This window comes from Dermacentor variabilis, unplaced genomic scaffold, assembly GCF_050947875.1.
Source record: "Dermacentor variabilis isolate Ectoservices unplaced genomic scaffold, ASM5094787v1 scaffold_17, whole genome shotgun sequence".
NCBI lineage: Eukaryota > Metazoa > Arthropoda > Arachnida > Ixodida > Ixodidae > Dermacentor > Dermacentor variabilis.
Window position 1 is genome coordinate 9,619,845 of NW_027460335.1, and position 20,616 is coordinate 9,640,460.

General features: G+C 43.5%; 1 protein-coding gene across 2 annotated transcripts in view; it reads right to left on the reverse strand.

Moving 5' to 3' along the window:
* Positions 1 to 20,616, reverse strand: part of LOC142568140 (uncharacterized) — a 113,008-nt gene that overhangs the window by 67,387 nt on the left and 25,005 nt on the right. For both annotated transcript variants that reach the window (XM_075678211.1, XM_075678210.1), the window contains exons 3-4: positions 14,064 to 14,096; positions 11,338 to 11,526 (exon numbers count right to left, since the gene is read on the reverse strand). In XM_075678211.1, coding sequence (XP_075534326.1) covers positions 11,338 to 11,526; positions 14,064 to 14,096 — 222 coding nt within the window. The remainder of the gene's footprint in view (positions 1 to 11,337; positions 11,527 to 14,063; positions 14,097 to 20,616) is intronic.

Genomic DNA, 20,616 nt, shown 5'->3' on the forward strand with positions numbered 1-20,616 from the left:
GGCCAAGAGGACAGTCGAAGCCAGAGGGTTCCTGAATTAAGGAGCCTTCCCACCTTAGGGTGATACCCGTCCTCGCTCGGGACACTGTTTCGTATAATAAACGTTTCTTTCTCTCTCTCTCAGCAGGAGTATTTTAACATTGGTGCTGAAAGAAGATGAACTGTCGGTTATTTTTTTCATGTTTAAATGAAAAATTTGAACTTAGTTTAGGAGTTGGCTGTTCGAGTCGTTTAGATGTTTCACATGCATTTCAGTAGGAAGACTAATAGCTAGGACTTTCTTTTAGTAGCATGACCTTGACTGTCTTGTTGTTTTACGCTATGTCCTCGTGTTGACTTTTGCACACGATGTTTTTCAGTCACACGCTTTATATAACCCAAGCAGGCAGCTGAAAGGACACAAGGATGCCAAAGAGCCAGCCCAGCGCTACTTCACATAGTGCAGGAGAGCGCACGCTAAAGGATCAAAATACATTGTCATGCAATTTCGACAAGAAAACCAGAATGTGGGTGTACTCCTTCTCTATTGGACAATAAAACTAGAATGGGTGGGTATGGGTAGAATGGGAATAGGTGTACCGTGTGACTAAATGTCAACGAAATTTATTATACAGTGTGTCACACCAAGATGAAAATTCTCACGTGCTCTAGGCAGTCATCTTAACATGGTATACTTATGTAAGGTCTCTGATGGGAAAGTCAAAATCATGTATGCTCTCTGGAGACAAACACATATAGGAGCAAGTGTCATTGAAAAGTTAGAAATGTGTTTCGAAAAAGCTGAATAATTTTGTGAGAAGTGACTGCTTTTTGTCTTGCCCCTCAACAGATATATTCATGTGAAAAAAAATAGTCGTCGAATGAAATTGCATATTTGCTTAGTGACATGATGCATACTTGAAGTGAGTACGGTGCTTGTGTTCACTATACAAAGCAACAGCTCATGCTTGGTTGGGTGCCTACATATATTTGACAGCTTTGATAGCTTACATTTAACAGCACGTGAATGCAAGGGTGCCAATACAAGCCACTATGATACTGTATTTTAAATGCTGACATGAAGCAGACAGATTTTCATGTCTTCCCTTTTATCTACTTTTTACACCTAATTTTACAAGTATGGCTTCCTTCTAGGTTACAGAAAGAGGAAGCATTGGGCGAGGAGAATGCAATGTTTAAGAAGTCATTATCGTTTACGCGCATGCTCACGAAACCAGTTCATTAGAACCGCTCGTCCCTACCGAAGCGAAAGCAAAGAGCAATAAAGGCCTTTCGCGGTACACCATGGTACACACCTAACGTCTTAGAAGCCGCACAGTCACATGAAATTGAAAAGGATTTTACAAATGATTCCGCATTGTGGGTATCTTTCTATAAAATAGTCAAATGATAGCTTCTGGATGGTATTTAATATTTTGATTAGGGTTACTCAGTCTACCTCCCAACCAATTATGCTATTGGAAGTAGAGATGTGTTCAGTGCAAAGAACTGAGAGCATCTGAGAAGAACACTTGTTCATCAATTGGCGAATGTGAACATATAGTGCTAAGCAAAAGCCCCTTAGTTTCATGGCTTCTGTAGACATAAATTTTATTAGCCAAAGTAAAATTGAAGCATGTTTGCACATGGTAAATTTCTGGACTTAACATTCAGTGCACAGTGAGGCGATGTTTTAATCTTCCCAGACACATATGTACTTGTTTTGAGAAGAAGATTCTGTGAAGTGCGATTATTTTTCCTGAACGCATCTTAACCACTTCAGTAGGAAAAAAAGCTTTGGTTTCAGGTAGTTGGTTCATTGTGCAAGTATATGCATAGTTGCTTGCAACATCTGCGGGAATGGAAGGTATATGTGATACAGGATGGTGCCATTCTCAATTTATGTTTTGCTTCTTTGTTTCGCTTTTCCGTGCACTTCCCTGCCTATATTTATGCTTATGTCACCTTTGATGCATCATATTCATCACATCTGATTTTTGGTTCACATACGAAGCCATGCTATACTTTAGTTAGATTGCATATTCAACAAGTCACAATAATTGATCATGTAATTATGCAAGCTGTTTCTCAGAAGTATAGCATTCTCACCGTAATGGGAATGAAAAGGTATCATATATGACAAGAAATCTTATGCGCAAAATTTTAATGCCAATGCTCCTTGCAGTTTTATACTCATTTGCTACACACTAGATAATAGCGTAAATTTAATTGTATTTACTTGTGAAGAAGTGTAACCGATCAACCCAAACAGCACGAGGAAACTACCTTCGTGAGGAGGCTAACAGAATAGGAAACATGATACGCCTCTGTACCGCTTTGAGACCGGGCACGATACTGCTGCAGAACCACGACTCGACACACTTAGAAACAATGGGGTGCAGACCATACATGAATAACGTTATATGAAATATAAGCAAAGCGTGCTAGACCTGCGGCCTCACGACAGAATATACAGCTCATTTCTTAATGCACTGTACTCGCAATCAGCAACATCCATACACTGTACAGGACGTTATGAAATGAGCTGCTGCCTTTGAATATGCCACACAAAAAAGTTTCTTGTACAATTTATCTACATTACCAGCCCCATGCTTACCAGCTCATCTGGTAACCTCGGCCATATAAGTGCACACGTTTTTTGCCAGAAATGCGTTTCCTGGCCAGTAATGTGGTGCATATTTCTCTACGATCATAATGTCAATACTTTGTTTGAGTTTGCACACGTTTGTTCTATGTTTAACTTTCCATTGTATACATTATTTCCTAAATGAAGGAACCAATTAAACTTAAAGGATATTTCTACACTGTAATACTAATGAAACTTTAGAGAATGTGCTTATGTTTTATTACTTGGCGTGTTGCAAAATTCATGGCCTAAACTAGTTCATGGGGTTAAACTTCATTGCTTCTCCTCAAGTCATTCCGACTGGTGTCTGTCGGGGCCATAGGTGCCGCAGAATTCTGCGAGATGTGTGCGTTGAAATCGAACAGCTCCACTGTCATCTTCGCTACAACCAGTTTGCCGTGCCTGAGCGACCTCCGCTGACCTTTTTCCTGCTCAAACAACTGACCTTCTCCGATTCCTGGTGTCATACAGTTACGTCTTGGACTTGAATGATCGTTTTCTGAGCTCAACATATGTTGTACAGCAACAAATCTGCACAGGTGACGTGAGCCTTATTCGCTGCTGTCCTTATTGTGTCTCTCTCGCCGAACGTCATGCCATCTAAGGAGATGGCAGTAAATAGGACACCAAACGGCATTATCAAAACTTCTTTTAGTTTATGGGTATCACTTGTAGGGCTAGTTAAATAGCAGCTGGCGCGTTTATATTATTTACGAACGCTTGGACAACATCATGCGCGAGGACTTATACCCACTGCTTCGAATCTATGATGCCCTGGACACCCTACACAAAGCCACGCACTTTTCCTTCCTTGCCCTACGCTCCCAATACTCGAAGATTACCGCTGTAGCTATGTACCGCTAGAAGACTGCTTTCGTCATATCGAATGAACTTCGCCAGTTAAAGGTTATGCATTTTTCACTGTGTAGTGCCCCAGAAGCATTCGAGAGGGGGATGAGTTCTCTCTTTAGAGGCTCCAAGTGTTACTCTAGTTTTTTTGCTATTGAGATGACTTACAGTCTCATCGCCTAGTGTTGCAAGCCACCTGACCCGACTGCCGGCCATTCTTGATGCTTTTTGCCGAGCTGGGCTTCAACCTAACTCTTAAACACGTCGTTTCGCTCTTCATCACATGACCGTTGTCGGTGACCTTGTTAGTGCAAGGAGTGTCCAATGTTGCTCCGACCAGGTGCGCGCAGTGCAAGACATTCCTGTTCCTCGCTCAGTCAGAGATGTCCGGATGTTCCACTGCTTTTTCACGTTAGCCGACATTGCCCGGTCACTTATTAACCAACAGAAGATGGATATGTCTGTCTTTCTTTAGGGGGGGGGGGTTGTAAGCAACGTAGCGCATTTGATCATGATGATGTTCGGCGTTTTATGGCGCAACGGCCAGGTATGGCCAATCAGCGCCATGATGAGTGGTAATGTTATCGATGGAGTGCGAATAGCGTGGGCAATTATTTCGTTATGGTAGATGTGACATGACTGTAAAAAGAAACTCTCGCTGTAAGTGGTGTAAAATCTATAAGTACTAAGATAATGAGACTGAATAGGTAGTGATGAGGGCTATGGCAATTGGGTTTCGTTAAAAACATGATGCCACAAAAAATAACAGTGACACTAGAGCTTCAAGAAAACCCTTAAACACAACGGCTGTTAATCGCGTGCTAAAAATTAGCTGGCGAAATCATTTTGAGAGTGTATGTTTCTGCTAAAAACTCCAAGCTTAGTTGTAGGTTAAGAAGCGGTTCATTTCTGTGAAAAAATGTCGGGTGAAGAGGTATATTTTCGCGATATGCAGAAGGGAAATGCTTCTTCCTCTCTACCTCTATTGCAGGGCATTCAATAAGAAAATGGAGGACTCTGAGATTGTAGCCACACTTATTACAAGTAGGATGAGCTCCCTCACCCCCTCAGTCAAAACGTACGAGTGAGTACCCTGTGTCTTATTCTTAATCGGCAAACAATTACATCCTTGTACGGTGCTGTATCCTCACTTATCCAGTTCCTTATTTTTGGATTTATCATGTGTAGCTTATTGAGTGTTTGTGTATCTCGCTCCTTATGCCAATAATTCCTCAGTTTACGACGTAGAAAAGACTTTAGGTCTGTGGCAGGGATGGGCATATTACCATCTCTGTCGCTAAAGCTCATTCACGTAGCGTTTTCGTCAGCAGCTACGTGTCCTTTTATACCTTTATGGCCAGGTACCCAGCATAAGACAATCGCTTGGTTGAACATATATGTGGAGCGCAAGAAGCTATACAGTTCATTGAAAACGGAGTTCTTATGTTTTTGCAAACTAATTAGGGCTCTCACGACACTTAATCAGTTTGTGAAAACAATAGACATAGCGACATCTGTGAGCCTTATGTGTTGAATAGGCGAGAGTATAGTGTATGTTTCCGCTGTAAAGACACTATTGTATGGATTTAATGCCCCAGATGTTGAATATGAGGGTCCGAGGGCTGCGTGAGCAACCCCAGCAGGAGACTTCGAATCATCTGTGTAAAATTCATCACAGTAATATTTCTCCTTAAGTTCGAGAAAATGCGATTGTATGTGAGCCTCAGGTGCTCGTTGCGATATTTCTAAGAAAGAAATGTCACATTGGATACACTGCCACTACCAAGGCGGTGAAAGCCAAGTAGGAGTCATTAGGACATTTTCTGAAACAGTGACCCCTCTTGAAATTCACCTTCTCCAGTGGACAACTTCTGCAGGCTTGAAATGACGCCGGTCAACGGCAAAAGATGCCGAGAGTGAGTGGGCCTATACTTATACCGGTACAGCCAAATTACGAAGGCCCGCAAAGCTTCAACAAGACACTCCCACACCAGAACATGAATTGGCCTCCCTGGTGCAGTACTCGGCCGCCCCTCCCGAACGGCTTACTCAATTACCCAATGGCGCTCAGTCCCCAGCAGCTGCGCAGCACCTGACCAAGGTGGCAGTGAGACCTGCAACGCGGCAGGGGGTGCTAAGAATCTCTGGATCCGGACAGGCCGCCAATGGAAACTGACCCTTGCAACGTTTAAAACCCGAACCCTCTCGAGTGAGGCTAGCTTAGCAGGACTCTGAGGAATTATAAGACATTGTTTGGGATATCATCGGTCTTACTGAGATTAGAACTAGTGAGGCTTATACATTCCTGAATAACGGACATGTCCTCTGCTGTAGAGGTCTCCTAGAGAAGAAGCGATTCGGGGTAGGAGTCCTAATCCATAAGGACATAGCGGGCTACATGAGTGAATTGTACAGTTTTAATGAGAGGGTAGCTGTAGTAGTAATCCAACTTAATAAAATGTGCAAATTAAAGGTAGTAGAAGCCTACGCTCCAACATTCAGTCACTATGATGAGTCAGTAGGTCAGTTTTATGAAGATGCTCAATTAGCAATAAGAAAAGTGCAAGCTCAGTATACTGTAGTAGTGGGCGACTTCAATGCAAAAGTTGGGAAAAAGCAGGCTGGTGAAGAAGCAATTGGCCACTACGGCGTCGATTCCAGGAACGCTAGAGGAGAAATGTTGGTAGAATTCGCAGAAAGGAATAAGCTTCGAATAATGAACAGCTTTTTCAGGAAGCGTAGCAACAGAAAGTGAACCTGGAACTACCCTAATGGTGAAACAAGAAATGAAATTGATTTCATACTTTCTGCTGATCCCAGCATAGTGCAGGATGTAGAAGTAATAGGTAGGGTGAAGTGTAGTGACTATAGGTTAGGGAGGGCTAGGATTCACCTCAATTTGAAGAGAGAAACAGCTAAATTGGTCAAGAAGAAACAGGTTAACCTAAAGGCAGTAAGAGTAAAAGCAGACAAATTCAGGCTGGTACTTGCAAACAAATATGCATCCTTAGAAAGAGATGACGATGACATAGAGCTAATGAATGAAACCGTAAGTAGGTTGGCTTTTTAGAGCCAGTAATTGAAGTGGGAGGCAAGGCACCGAGCCAGCCAGTAGGCAAGCTCTCCCAAGTAACTAAAGACCTAATAAAGAAACGACAAAAATATAAAAGTGTCCTACTCAAGAGATAGGACAGAATTCGCGGAACTGTCAAAACTGATCAACAAGGCGAAAACAATGTATATTGGAAACTACAACGTGAGAAAGGCTGAAGAAACCGTAAAAAATGACGCAGCCTGAAATCGGTGGGAAACAAACTTGGCATAGGACAAACCAAGATGTATGCACTGAAAGATAACCAGGGTAATATCATCATCAATCGAGAAGATAAATTTACATTATGGGGTTTTATGTGCGAAAACCACTTTCTGATTATGAGACACACCATAATCTAGAAGATATAGTAAAAGCAGCGGAAAAATTCTATACTAACCTGTACAGTACCCAGAGGAGTCACGATGCCTCAATTCGAAACAATAATGAACAGGATACGGAAACTCCTCCTATAACTAGCGATGAGGTCAGAAGGGCCTTGAAAGGCCTTAAACGAGGATGACGGGTAGGAGAAGATGGAATAACAGTCGATTTAATCAAAGATGCAAGATAAATATTGCTTGAAAAGCTGGCGGCTCTTTATACAAAGTGTCTATCGGCTGCAAGGGCCCCAGAAACTGGAAGAATCCAAACATTGTACTAATCCACAAAAAGGGAGGCGTTAAAGAATTGAAAAAATATAGGCCCCTTAGCTTACAGCCAGTATTATATAAAGTATTTACCAAAATAATCTTAAATAGAATAAGGGCAACAGTGGACTTTAGTCAACCAAGGGAAGAGACTGGCTTCAGGAAGGGATAGGCTACAATGGATCACATCCATGTCATTAATCAGTTTACCGAGAAATCCGCATAGTATAATAAGCCTCTCTATAGGGCTTTCATAGATTACGAAACGGCATTTTATTCACTAGAGATGCCAACAGTCACAGCCGCATTAGGTAATCAAGGAGTACAGCACACTTAATACTCTGGGAAATATCTACAGTGCTTCTACAGCTACCTTAATACTGCACAAGAAAAGGAGAAAGATACCTATACAGAAAGGGGTCACACACGGACACATATTCTCTGCAAGGCTATACACTGCGTGCTCGGAAGAAGTATTCAAGCTATTAAACTGGGAAGCCTTAGGACTAAAGATCAACGGCTAATATCTCAGTAACCTTCGGTTTGCCGATGACAGTGTTCTATTCAGCGACAATGCAAACGAGTTAAAACAAGTAATTGAGGACCTTAACAGGGAGAGTGTAAGAGTATGACTGAAGAATAATATGCAGAAGGCAAAGATAATGATAAATAGCCGCGCAAAGGAGCAAGAGTTCAGGATCGCCAGCCGGGCCCTAGAGTCTGTGAAGGAGTACGTTTACCTAGGTCAATTAATCACAGGGAAACCTGATCAAGAGAAGGAAACTTACAGACCAATAAAAATGGGTTCGATTGCATACGGCAGACATTGCGAGCTCCTGACTGGAAGTTTACCATGATCATTGAAAAGGAAGGGGTACAATAAGTGCATTTTACCAGTGCTGACATAAGGGGCAGAGTCTTCTAGACTGACAAAGAAGCTTTAGAACAAGTTACCGACCGCGCAAAGACCGATGGAACGAAGATTGCTAGGCCTAACGTGAAGAGACAGCAAGAGAGCAGTTTGGATCAGAGAGCAAACGGGTATAGCCGATATTCTAATTGACATCAAGAGGAAAAAATGTAGATGGGCAGGTCATGTAATGCACCGGTTAAATAACCGTTGGACCATTATGGTTACAGAATGGGTACCAAGAGAAGGAAAACGCAATCAAGGACGACAGAAGACTAGATGGAGCGATGAAATTAGGAAATTCGCGGGCGGTTGGTGGAATGGGTTGGCGCAGGACAGCGGTAATTGGAGACAGCAGGGAGAGTTCATCCTGCTGTGGACATAAAACAGGCTGCTGCTGCTGATGATGATGATGAAGCCCTACCCAACGCTCCGTATGTTTGAGCTTTATGACGTTGCTGTCGTAGCACCACTAAAGACAGCCCGGAGCTTATGCTGGTTATCCACAAGCAACTTTGAATTATTGTTCTAAGCAAACTGCTCGATGCTCCAACCGCTGGCCATCTTGCAGTATCTCGCAGATACGACCACGTCTGGTGGCCGTTTTAGTGGGCTGTTGTGCGCCTATCTATTCGACGCTACATTGCTTTTTGTCGTTTGTCTACGACATAAGCGGCCTTCCGCGTTGCCTGCAGGCCGTGTGCAATCTTTTTACATACCCACGGAGTCAGTCTACCGCGTCCGTTGTGACCTCCTCGGTATACACTCTACCGCTACTTCGTGGGCCGTAGATGCGACCTATTACGCTACGCGTTATGGAGTAAAGCCTGTTTCACATGCAAGCGAAAATGCTCGCGAATCCTCCCGCCGCGCCGCAGAAATCTGTTTCGAGCGGCGGCGGCGGCACTAGCGGCGGGAGCGGCGAGGTTCGGGCAAGTTGGAACTTCATCGCAGCGGCAGAGCGGCAGCAGCGCTTCCGAACGGCCCGCCTCGACACGTGAGCAGTGGAGGACTAGTGGGGGAAAGACTGCGCATGGGACAATGTTTATTTACTTGCTGCACGTCGTACGGGCAACATGCCAAGAGAGCTTTTCAACGAATTGCTAATTGCTAAGCGCAGGATATGTATTTATAAAATAAAATTTTGAGAGGCAGGTACAAAGCGATGTTTATGTTGGTAGTCGCAAACTACCGAAACTGGCTGAAAGTCCCGTGTTTTCTGCCAGCAACATTGCTATTCGCAGCGGCGGAAAACGCGCGGCGGCAATGCATGTGAAACGAAACCTCGCGAAAAGCTCCGCAGCGCCGCGACGCTGTTCGCTCCATTCGCTCAATCGCTTGCATGTGAAACAGGCTTAACGCGACTGTTGCCGACAGGTCGGGCGATTGACATCACACATTTCCTGCTTCATGGCATTATCATGCAATATCGTGGCCCTAGGCAACTGTTCGCGGAACGACGCTGCAACTTGCTGTGCAAATTTGTTGCTTACCTTCTTGTTTCTGCTCCGTAGAACGCAACCTCAACCCTCCGTACCACTCGCAAACCAGTGGTCTCACCGATAGGAAAAACTGCACCATGACCTAAATGCTGGCATTCATCGTGACTTGAAGAAATCTTTTCCATCGCGCTGCACTCCCTTTCGAATTGCTACTACCTGCTGTTGTGCATCAAAGCGCAAAGCCTATCCTCGATACGACCACTTGAGCCAATCTAGCACGTGAGGTCGCTGATGAACGACTCTCCTACTCGCAGTTATCTGTTAAATGCCATTATGACCGCAGCCACCGACACGTCTGGTTTTCTCCGGGATGTCTCACACGTCTCTGGCCTCCATGTCGTCATATTGGTCTTTACGAAAAGCATGTGTTGGTTTACAAGGAACCTTAAAAGTTTTTAATTCAACTTGGCGACCTTAACTATAAGAATGTGCCACTGGACAGTTCTTCCAATTTTACCCTGTCATCTCGGGACAAGGTGCACGTATCTCGGTTGAAGCCACCCTTTCCTGTCACCTTCGTCTGTCTTTAGTTACCTCCGAGACGGCGCTCTACCCAACGGGAAGATTAGCTTTTGAGAGCGGCCTCCTTGGACTAATAGAGAAGACGCTGATTACCGGGACGTAGCGCGTGTTCAGCATTATTCGCTGCCTCTGTAAATAGTGGGTACATGAACCGTGCCTTGCGGTTCAGCTATTCAACGCCCCGTCACAATAAGATTTCCCTATCTACTAAACAAATGCTTGAGTTTTTTGGACACAACATAAGAATAGCAGCTATTGACTGATTGGAACCAACGGAGGTTAAAGATTCTTTAAATAAATGCGAGGCTTAGGCAAAAGAATAAACGAAAAAGTAGAAAACATAGATACATGCTTTGTTCCCTTCCCTTTTACTAGCTATATAGACGACCTTCGTTCACATCAATGATTTCAACAAGCACACCTCTCAACTTCTCAGAAATTCGGCACAGCTAATGTCTTTGTACTTGCCTTGGAAGAAAATGATAAAAGGTGACGTGCGTTAATATATTAGGTCTTCCTCTCTGTATGCAGCATCACCATTGTTGCCTTTTCTTTAAGGCAGTAAAAGAATACAATGCGCAATCGTCTCCCATAACTGATTATACAAGTTTATTTCAATGAGGGCGTAGTAGAATGAGGCTTAAAATATGAAAACTTTTTTGTCATTCTCATAATTGCAGAGGGTAGATCAGCCCCTTGGTAAGATTATTCGTGTATGCGCAACTGTATTTAGGCCCATCCTCGTGCTACGGAACTTTTGCTCATGGGATTATTCAGGATGGAATTGCGTAGACTTATCTGAAATTCTGTGTTTACATTTCTCTCTGTGTACGATCAGTTTTCGCGAATTGCAATCAAATTATATTTTCACAGGAAAGCCTAAGCTTTTGGATGGCAACATTGCCGTACGCCTGAATCAAGCAATGAAATTATTATAGCGTCAGGACTATCGCAGTAGAATAAAATATGCGCACAATTATCACGGCAGTATCACATAGCAAAGAATGCTTTCTACAACCAGTAATTATGAGACACTGTGCTGGAGCCTCGCGTGGCGAAAGATCTAAAGCAATAAAAAATCCAGGAGCCTTGCGCCACATAGGAATTTACCTGATGGAAGGACACCTTTCACTGCGCTTTCAAAACCCGGTCATTGAAGATGCAGTAAAAGGTGCAAGCGATACTCACTGCAGTCTTCATACAGCACGCAGGCCAAGTCACTCCTCCGGTACGTTCCTGGTCTGCAACCGCAAGGCCTTTTACCATAACCCTTATACGAACTAGTGCTGCATCCTGTCCTGTAGACTCCGGGGCACGTGTCTTCACTTGTTCCACCGGTGTAGCATGGCCTTCTTTCTTCATTTGGTCGGCTGCAAGCTAGTCATTAAAAATGAAAAATGCTTCCGCATCCACTAAAAAAGGTTGCCTTCTCTCATCAGTTGAATTGCATTTCGATACTGTTTGTGCTAATGAAGCTAAATTTGTAACGAAGAAAAACGTTACCAAGAATGAATTGGCGAACTGCAGTTAAGAACGGTGGTTACGGAAGGATGCAGTGCGCAATGAGTAGTTTGGTAAATTGTTTAGTTTTGTTTCCTGTATATACAGTGTTGGTAAAACGTATTCGTAGTTGCTTTTTATTCTTTTGCTCTGAAGGCGAGTTTATCAACTTGAGGAAAGTACCAGACCCCTGACGCATTATGCGGCGTTGGCTCCAAGGTATTGTTTTTATTGGCGCAAAGCTCAATCTGTAACGGGACTCAAGAAGAGCACACTTGTGAAGCTGTGCGCTTTGAGAAGTTCGTATTTTCTACTTCAATTTAAAAAAGTTGTGTTTTCTATCAGATCAGGAGTTTCATTACACTGCGCTGATCCTCAGGTGAAGCAACCAGCGGGTGATGACCAGGGTTAGTAGTGACTAGCTCTTAGGGGTATATACTCAATAATCCAGTCGCTGATTTAGAAGGTACCAAGATACGCCCATTTACCTTAAGCAAGTACTGGTACGGTTTCATTAGGGTCGCACGAATAAAGCTATCAACATTTACACTATGCACATGGGGAACGTAAATTCGGGGCATTATTGCGATATCAGGAGTGTGATACCGCTAATTCACGCCATGAACTTATTCCTGACAACGGTAGAACCATCACCGGCAATTTACAAGAAAGAGTGCATGGGCGTTTGCTGCATAGCGAGACGTGCACTTATTTTTCTTTTTCTTGGTTCACCCACTAGCAACTAATGTTATCGCTCAGAGCAAAACGAGCCTGCTTGACGGTAACTTACTGAAATGTTCTCGATGCTTGTAGGCGTTTTCTGTTGTTACTGAAGCTTGTGCAATCTGATTACATACGCGATGCGAATTGTGTATACTCGCGTACAACTTTCTGTAGCTATGAAGAGAAAGCTATGGCCATGTGGTTGCTGCACATGTGTTACCGCGCCAAGCACTCCGGTAGCGTTTGACCTTGCTTTGGGTTAATGGGCACTGACGCTGAATCAACGCAGCTTCCATATGCGGCGGTTTCACGTTTGCTCAGACGTGGAAGGGAAACGCCCCAAAATAAACCTCTGCACTCAGCAGTGTGTTCTGCCTTATCAACTGTTGCTAATAATTTGATAATGTTCTCTGTTTTCCGCCCTGATAACGTGGATTAAAATGCCCTAATATTTTCAGAAGCGTTCTCACTTGCGCGCGTTTTTCAGTAGCTTTCCGTTCATAGACATAGAAAGTTGTCCGCTAGTATAGTACTTGCCGGAAGACACGCGGGCACCAGCGTTTACTTTGGAAGCTTTGATAGCTTATTTATAAAAGCCGACGCCCTTGAGCGGCAGATCACATTTTGACGATCGCCAACTGTATCCGCCGCTATCGTTGCGCTTTTGGCGCAAGTGGCTTTTGTGGGCACAGGTTCACCCAATACAAATTTAAGTTATTGACAGTTTGTGTGCTGTGTTTTCACCGTCACTACTACGTCACATCTGGTGTAGGTGCTAGTGCGATCATGTACCGAACGCCCGCGCGAAGATTCAAGCCTTAACCCCGAAGACAACACCAACGTCGCTAAGGAGCAGTGAAATAGCCGCAGACTGTAAGGACGGCCCCAAAGCATGGACTTCTGCCATGTACGGCTAGGAAGATCGTGGCCAACACAACAAACACAGTGGCGGTCTCTATAGCAATGTTGCAAGGCGCTTAAGGGAATCGTCGAAGTTTGAGGCAGAAACGACGACTCCATCAAGTTAAGCAGGTCTGCCATTTCAAGCCAGTGAATACCGTGTCTGTTACGTGCTGTAATGTTGAGGTTGCCGAATGAAGGCCAAGTGGCATCACCTTGAATTCATAGAGAACACCTCGTGTGAGAAAAGCAGTCTTCTCTTTATCTCGCTCGTCGACTTTGACTTAGCAGCAGCCACTGCTGCGGTCCATCGACGGCGGTCATCGAAAGTCTTATAGGCAGGTCTAGTGAGCCGTCTTTTCTACATGACTCGTCAAAGTTCTAGCGCGATCGCTGAAGCCCGCGTGCCTTCTGTAAAGTACAACGGAACTCGTGCCGCGCATACAATCTGAGTACACTGCCTTCGGCGAGAACACAGAACAGATACAATCACCGACATCGGAGTAAATTCTAAACAATGCCGGCGCGTCTTTCACTGAGGGATAAAATTATCTTGTTAGCGGGTGCAATGCAGTCCCCGCAAAGAAGGATAAACAAGTACACGTGTCAATACGTCGTGCATATTTTTATGTAACCTTTCATTTACCGAGAAGCTTAGTCATCGCTTCTTCTCTTCGCGATACTCAGTGAATAAGCTAGGTTTATTTCGCTCTAATACTGTCTAATTCGGTTATTATATCTACTTTTTATTATCCTGCCCAAAAATTCAAACAAAACATTTCTTTACTTACGTTCGCGGTACGTAACGTGCGATGAGGGGGATGCTGTGAAAATATTTACGGTGTACTGTTAGAAAACATGGTTGAAGACAGTAGTTCACTTAGCTAGAATTACAACTGGTAACGTCCAACAAGAGTCTTGGCTCACCAGAGCAAATGCAGAAATTAAAAAATGTACTCCACAAAATTCCTCGAACAAAAACAGGGCATGCGCGCAACGAATGCCGGCTCGCTACACTCTGAAAACAGAGTTCCGGGCACTCTCTTTGAGGGAGTATCTGCTTGTACCATATTTCACTCTCTTTTCGAGGGTAGATCAACCCTCTTTGAGAGAGAGTAGCACAACTCCTCTTGACAGAGTTTTCATACTCCTCCGCAAGGGAGTGCTAGTACTCTTCCGCAGAGGGCCATTACTCTCCCCACAGGGGTAATAGTACTCCCCCAGACCGAGTGCTTCTACTCCTCCGCACCGAGTACTTCTACTCCTCCCAGCCGAGTCTTTCTACTCCCCCAAACAGACTTCTTGCACTCCTTCAGAACAGAGTGCTAGTACTCTTCCCAATAGTGTTAAAGCCCGATGTAGATCCATGGTCACGTTAGAAGGGATTCGCAATACTTACATGTAGGGAATATTTGATTCCTTCATAAGCCGCTCCTGCACTTATGCTTGGTGAATGGGTTGTCATTAGTAGTTGCCGAGTTACTTAAATGAAACATTTTCTCTCTTAAAATTTCAAAATCTTTATTCATTAGTCTAAAGACAAGCTGAATATTAATTTGAGAAACATACTGAGAAACACATTAAATCACGTTACAATGATGACCATGAACATTACAACACATCTTGTAATAAAACATATGTATACGTATTCTCTGAAGTTTCATAAGTATTACAGTGTAGAAATATCCTTTAATTTCACTTGGCTCCTTCTTTTCAAAAATAAAGTACACAATGGAAAGTTAAACATAGAACAAACGTGTACAAACTCACAAAGTATCGACGCTATGATCGAAGAGAAATATGCGCCACATTACTGGACAACAAACGCAATTCTGGCACAAAACGCGTCCACTTATGTGGCAGAGGTTACCTGATGAGCTGCTAAACTTGGGGCCGGTAATTTAGATAAATTATGCAAGAAACTTTTTTTGTGTGCCATATTATAAAAACACAGCTCATTTGATAACGTCCTGTACAGCGTATGAATGTTCCTCACTGAGAGTACACTGCATTTCGAAATGTGTTGTATATTCTCATGTGAGGCCGCAATTCTAGCTAGCTTTGCTCATATTTCACATAAAGTTATTCATGTATGGGCTGCACCAAATTGTTTCTAAGTGTGTGTTGTCGCGGTTCTGCAGCAATATCCTGTCCGGTCTCAAAGCAGTACGGAGGTGTATCATATTTACTATTGGGTTGGCCTCCTCACGAAAGTAGATTCCTGGTGCTGTTGGGATTGATCCGTTACACTTTTTCAGAAATAAATGAAATAAAACTGAAGATATTATCTAGTGTGTAGCAAATGAGTATAAAACGCCAAGGAGCATTGGCATTTAAATCTTGCGCATCAAATTTCTTGTCATATATGGTAGCTTTTCATTCCCATTACGGTAATAATGCTATATTTCTGAGGAGCAGCTTGCGTAAATACATGATCAGTTATTGTGACTCATTGAATATTCAAACAGACTAAAGCATAGTATGGCTTCAGATGTAAACCAAAAATCAGATGTGATGAATATGATGCATGAAAAGCGGCATAAGCATAAGTACAGGCAGTTAAGTCTACGAAAAAGACAAACAAACAAGCAACACATAATTTGAGAATGGCACCATCTCGTTTCACATATCACCTCCATGCCCGTGGATTTTTTATGTGACTATGCATATATTTGCACAATCAACCAACTATTTGAAACAAAAGTTTTTTCCTACTGAAGAGGTTAAGGTGCGCTAAAGTCTGAGACAAAATCTTTGTATCAAAACAAGTACATACCGTATGTGTCTAGGAAGATAAATAAATCCCCTCACTGTGCACTCTATCTTAAGTCCAGAAGAATTATGTTTACAGAAACCATGAAACTAAGGGGTTTTCGTTTAACACAATGTTCACACACGCCAATTGATGAACAAGTGTTCTACTCAGATGCTCTCAGCTCTTTGCATTGAACGCATCTCTACCTCTACTAGCATACTTGGTTGGCAAGTAGAGTGGAGAAACCACTATTCTCCATTTTAAAAAAAATATTTATCGCTTCTGAGTGACTCTCCGGCTTCTAAGACCTAAGCTGCGCACCAATTGGTACACAGTTAAAAGCCCTAATTGCTCCTTGCTTTCGCTTCGGGAAGCATAAGCGGTTCTAATTAGCTGGTTTCGTGAGCATGCACGTAGACGATAATGGCTTCTAATACATGGGATTCTCTTCCCCCGTTGCTTCCATTTTCTTGAACTTAAAAGGTAGCCATACTTGTAAAATTAGGTGTAAAAATAGATAAAAGGGAATACTTTCTGCTTTGTGTAAGCATTTAAAATACAGCATCTCAGTGGTGCGTATTTCTACGCTTGCATTCACGCGCTGTTAAATGCAAACTATTCAAGCTGTTAAATGGTAAATGTATGTGAGCAGCTAACCAAGCATGAGCTGTTGCTTTCTGTAGTGAATACAGACACCATGCTCATTGCAAGTATGTATCATATCACAGAGCAAATATGCAATTTCATTGTACCACTATTCCTTTATCACATGAGTATATCTGTTGAGAGGCAAGATAAAAAGCAGACACTGCTCACAATTAATCAGCTTTTTTTTCAACACATTTCTAACTTTTCAATGACACTTGCTCCTATGTGTTTGTCTCCAGAGAACATAGTTCATTTTGACTTTCCCATCAGGGACATTACCTAAGTACACCATGTTAAGATGAGTGTCAAGAACATGCGAGAATTTTCATCTTGGTGTGGCATAATGTATTTTGATTTTGATGGCATTTAATCAGACAAGTACACTCAATATATCCACATTCTAATTTTCTTGTCCAAATTGCATGGCAGTGTATTTCGATTCTTTGGTGTGCGCTCCTCTGCACTAAGAGGAGTCGCGCTGGGCTGGCTCTTTGACATCCTTATGTCCTTGCAGCTGCGTTCTTGCGTTATATAATGTAGGTGCCTGAAAAATATCCTGTGCAAAAGATCAAACAAGACATGGCGTAAAACAACATCAATACTGTCAAGGTCATGGCACTAAAAGAGTCTTAGCTCTTAGTGTTCCTACTGAAATGCGTGCCAAACATCTAAATGATTGCAACAGTCAACTGCTAAACAAACTTCAATTTTTAGATTTAAAGAAAAAAGACATAACAAACAGTTCATCTTCGTTCGGCACCAATGTTAAAATATTCCTGCTAATAAAGAGAATATTGGTCATTTTCAGATATCATAGGTCTGTCATTAGCCTCGTGTGTCGCAAACACCCCTTGTGACACATTCTAAGCACGTGTAGAGTGTGCCCCCTGCACCGTCACTTGTTGTGTCACTGCTCAAGCCATAGTTTGAGCATCATATCTGCAAACACATGTTTAGTAGGTATGAAAATATGGTCCTCCAGTTCAACGGATATGAGTGCACGTGCGTATAGGAAATGGCAACAAGGCTTGTTATGGCAAGTTTACCCGCATTTCAATAATAACAGGAAAGGTTACTGTAGCCTGAATCTAAGCTTACTGAAACGCAAGCACTTATTTTAATTTGTGAGGTGCGCAATGAAGTTCATTTTTGACAGACTTGAATAGTGCTGCAGTTAGACCGCAGTTATTAGTTTATTAGACCAACTTTTGTTTTATGTGCGACAGACGACTGGTAACAGTTATTTCGATACTTTATTTCGCTACTAAACATATTGAAGCGATAAAAAAATTTTGATATGTCATGCAGTAGCAAGATCCACACATTACGCTTGTAACCCCCAGAGGAAAGGTTATTTAGCTGTTCATATGACATTACTATAAAACGCCAACTCATATTCCCAAATGCACAGGCATGTCCAAAACAATAATCATATGCAAAGTTCCCCTGCAATTGTAACTCCACGCCGCAGCCGTTATGCTCGATGCCGTGCATAACCCGCTGTTTGACAATTCACCGAGTTCGTAGACATGAGCGCCCTTTCAGATTCGCACCGGGCTCAAAAACCGCAACAGGAGACATAAAATCAGACATATAATCACACCATTTCAATACATAGGCGAAAACAGTTCACTCTTAGGGCTAAACACCATGAGAGCGATTTAGTGCTCGTCTGCAACGAACGACGCCTTCGAGCGACAAAACGAACCATCGTTTGAACAGATCGCTCGGTTCTGAAAATCTAGAAATCGTCGCTCGTCTCCCGGAAATGCTATGAATGACTAGCCAATAGCTCGAAGCGGCAATTGGATGTACATCACTCAAATACTACGGATTCTCGCGCAGAACGAGCAAACGATATAATTTTTATACGCGCAAGGATAAGAACCTACTGCAGGACCTTCGGAAATACTTATGCTACATTTTACAATAAGGTACATCAACTTAAATTACTAAAACACGCGTAACGCTAGTTTCGACGCGTATTCGCAGCCCTCATACCGGCAACACCGGGGAGGCGTCGCTCAACACCGTCGCTCACACGGAGTACGACTTGTAGGCGACGAGCGAACGCGACATCCATCTCCATCGCATCGCTTGTAGCTGTTGTGCGCTAGATCGCTCATATGGGGTTTATGCATTATTTTGCATAAAACATGGTTCCTCCGGCCTTTTCAGTAAGTACAAGATAACGCGCCCAATTGACCTTTTGCAGCATGCAGCTGAATGCCTGCGGCAATTTTCTAACTAGCACTCGTGCTGTGCGTAACTTCTGCGGTCGCAAATTACCCACGGGCGACACACCGCCAAGAGCGCGGCTTACTTATAACAAATGTATGCTGCCAACAAAATCACGCCTTCTGTTATGTGACTCCTTATTTCAACAGCATTCCGTACACAGTAGACTGCCAAACCGAATAAATTCAAGCACACAAAACGCACGCTAAACACGGTCCGCATAGGATCAGAATCATGGGATAGTGAACAAGCCATTTTAAGCGTCCCCTCGCCTCATGTCTTATTTAACATACCATGCTTCTGGCAGCGTGTGCGATCTTAAAAGCTCTTATGGATAGCGGCAAATTATGAAATCACATGCAGTTTTCACGACTACTGGCTTTTTCGGTTGACATCGAGAGACACAGCGCGCTTGCCTAGTCTGTTGTCAATCGCGTCGGCTAAGCGTTGCGACGGTTTCCTGGCGATAGCATGTCATATACTCAGAATGTGCGCCTAAGTTAGAAGTCACTTACCGTGGAGCATTTGCTGTTAATCCCACGAATGACGAACGACTGTCGTGTTTTAGCGGCGAGGCGAGATGGCTGACACACGATCTCCCTTGGATGGCCTTCGTTGCAGCTCGCTAGACGGATAACCTTTCTCCGTTGCTGTGCTGTTCCACGATGTTGAGCGCGTGCGCGTTAGAGCAACAGCGACTGAAAAAAATAGAGCACTGGGGCTCTGCGTTCCTTTGAACTGTGGCTGCCATTTCTCTTAGAAGCAAAACGGTGTGTTCTTTGCTGAGCATGCGTCAGGGCTAAATCGCCATGTTCGGGGCCAGCCTCCTACAGTTCAAGCAGAAGATTACGCTACGTTTTGTTCTCTATTGCCGTAAGAGTAGAACGGGCATTCTACTCTCTCTCTCTCTCTCTGAAGGGCAGAGTGAAATGCACATCTCAAACTCTCAATGGCGACGGAGTGAACAATGCATTTCATTGCACTCAACATTTTGCGAGAGTAAAACAACGCTTTGAAGAGTAAATCGGCTGCTTTACTCCTGCGATACCCTCCCTACTTTTTTCGGTGCAGTCCATGATGCATTGCGCAACGACAGCCAAATTGAAAACATCGTATTGTATCATTGCGTTGAATTCTCGGGATTTACGATTTATGAGCCACACCGTAGTGGGGACTACGTATGAATTTTGGCCACCAGCGGATTCCTAAAGTGGCTCCAATGCACCGGACCCGGTTGTTTTTGGATTTCACCCCCATCGAAATGCGGCCAAGATTTGATGCCGCGAGGTCGTGCTTAGCAGCGCAACACCACCACCGCTAAGCTAACAAGGAGTGTGTGTTACATGATCCATTCCTGAAATATGTATATCTCTGGCAAAGTGGCGTAAATATAAATTTTCATTTGAAATAAAGCAGTATTTTAACAGCGCATACGCGCTGTCATTCTGAGTGCCCGCAGCGCAAGTAATCTGAATATAGCGCGGAGCGCGTCTCTGTCACGATGTATTTCAGTCGCAGGGCCCCCATACAATTTCTCCACACGTGGCGCCTCAGCGGTAGAACGCCGCCCGGCCCAGTCGACCTTGCTTGTGTGCACTCCGGGCGCAGCCCAGGTGCGGCGCCGTAACTGATATGTGTAACGATTTATCAACGGCATCGAGCCGCCGTGTCCTAGAGCCACAGTCGAGGCTGAAGAAAAAAAC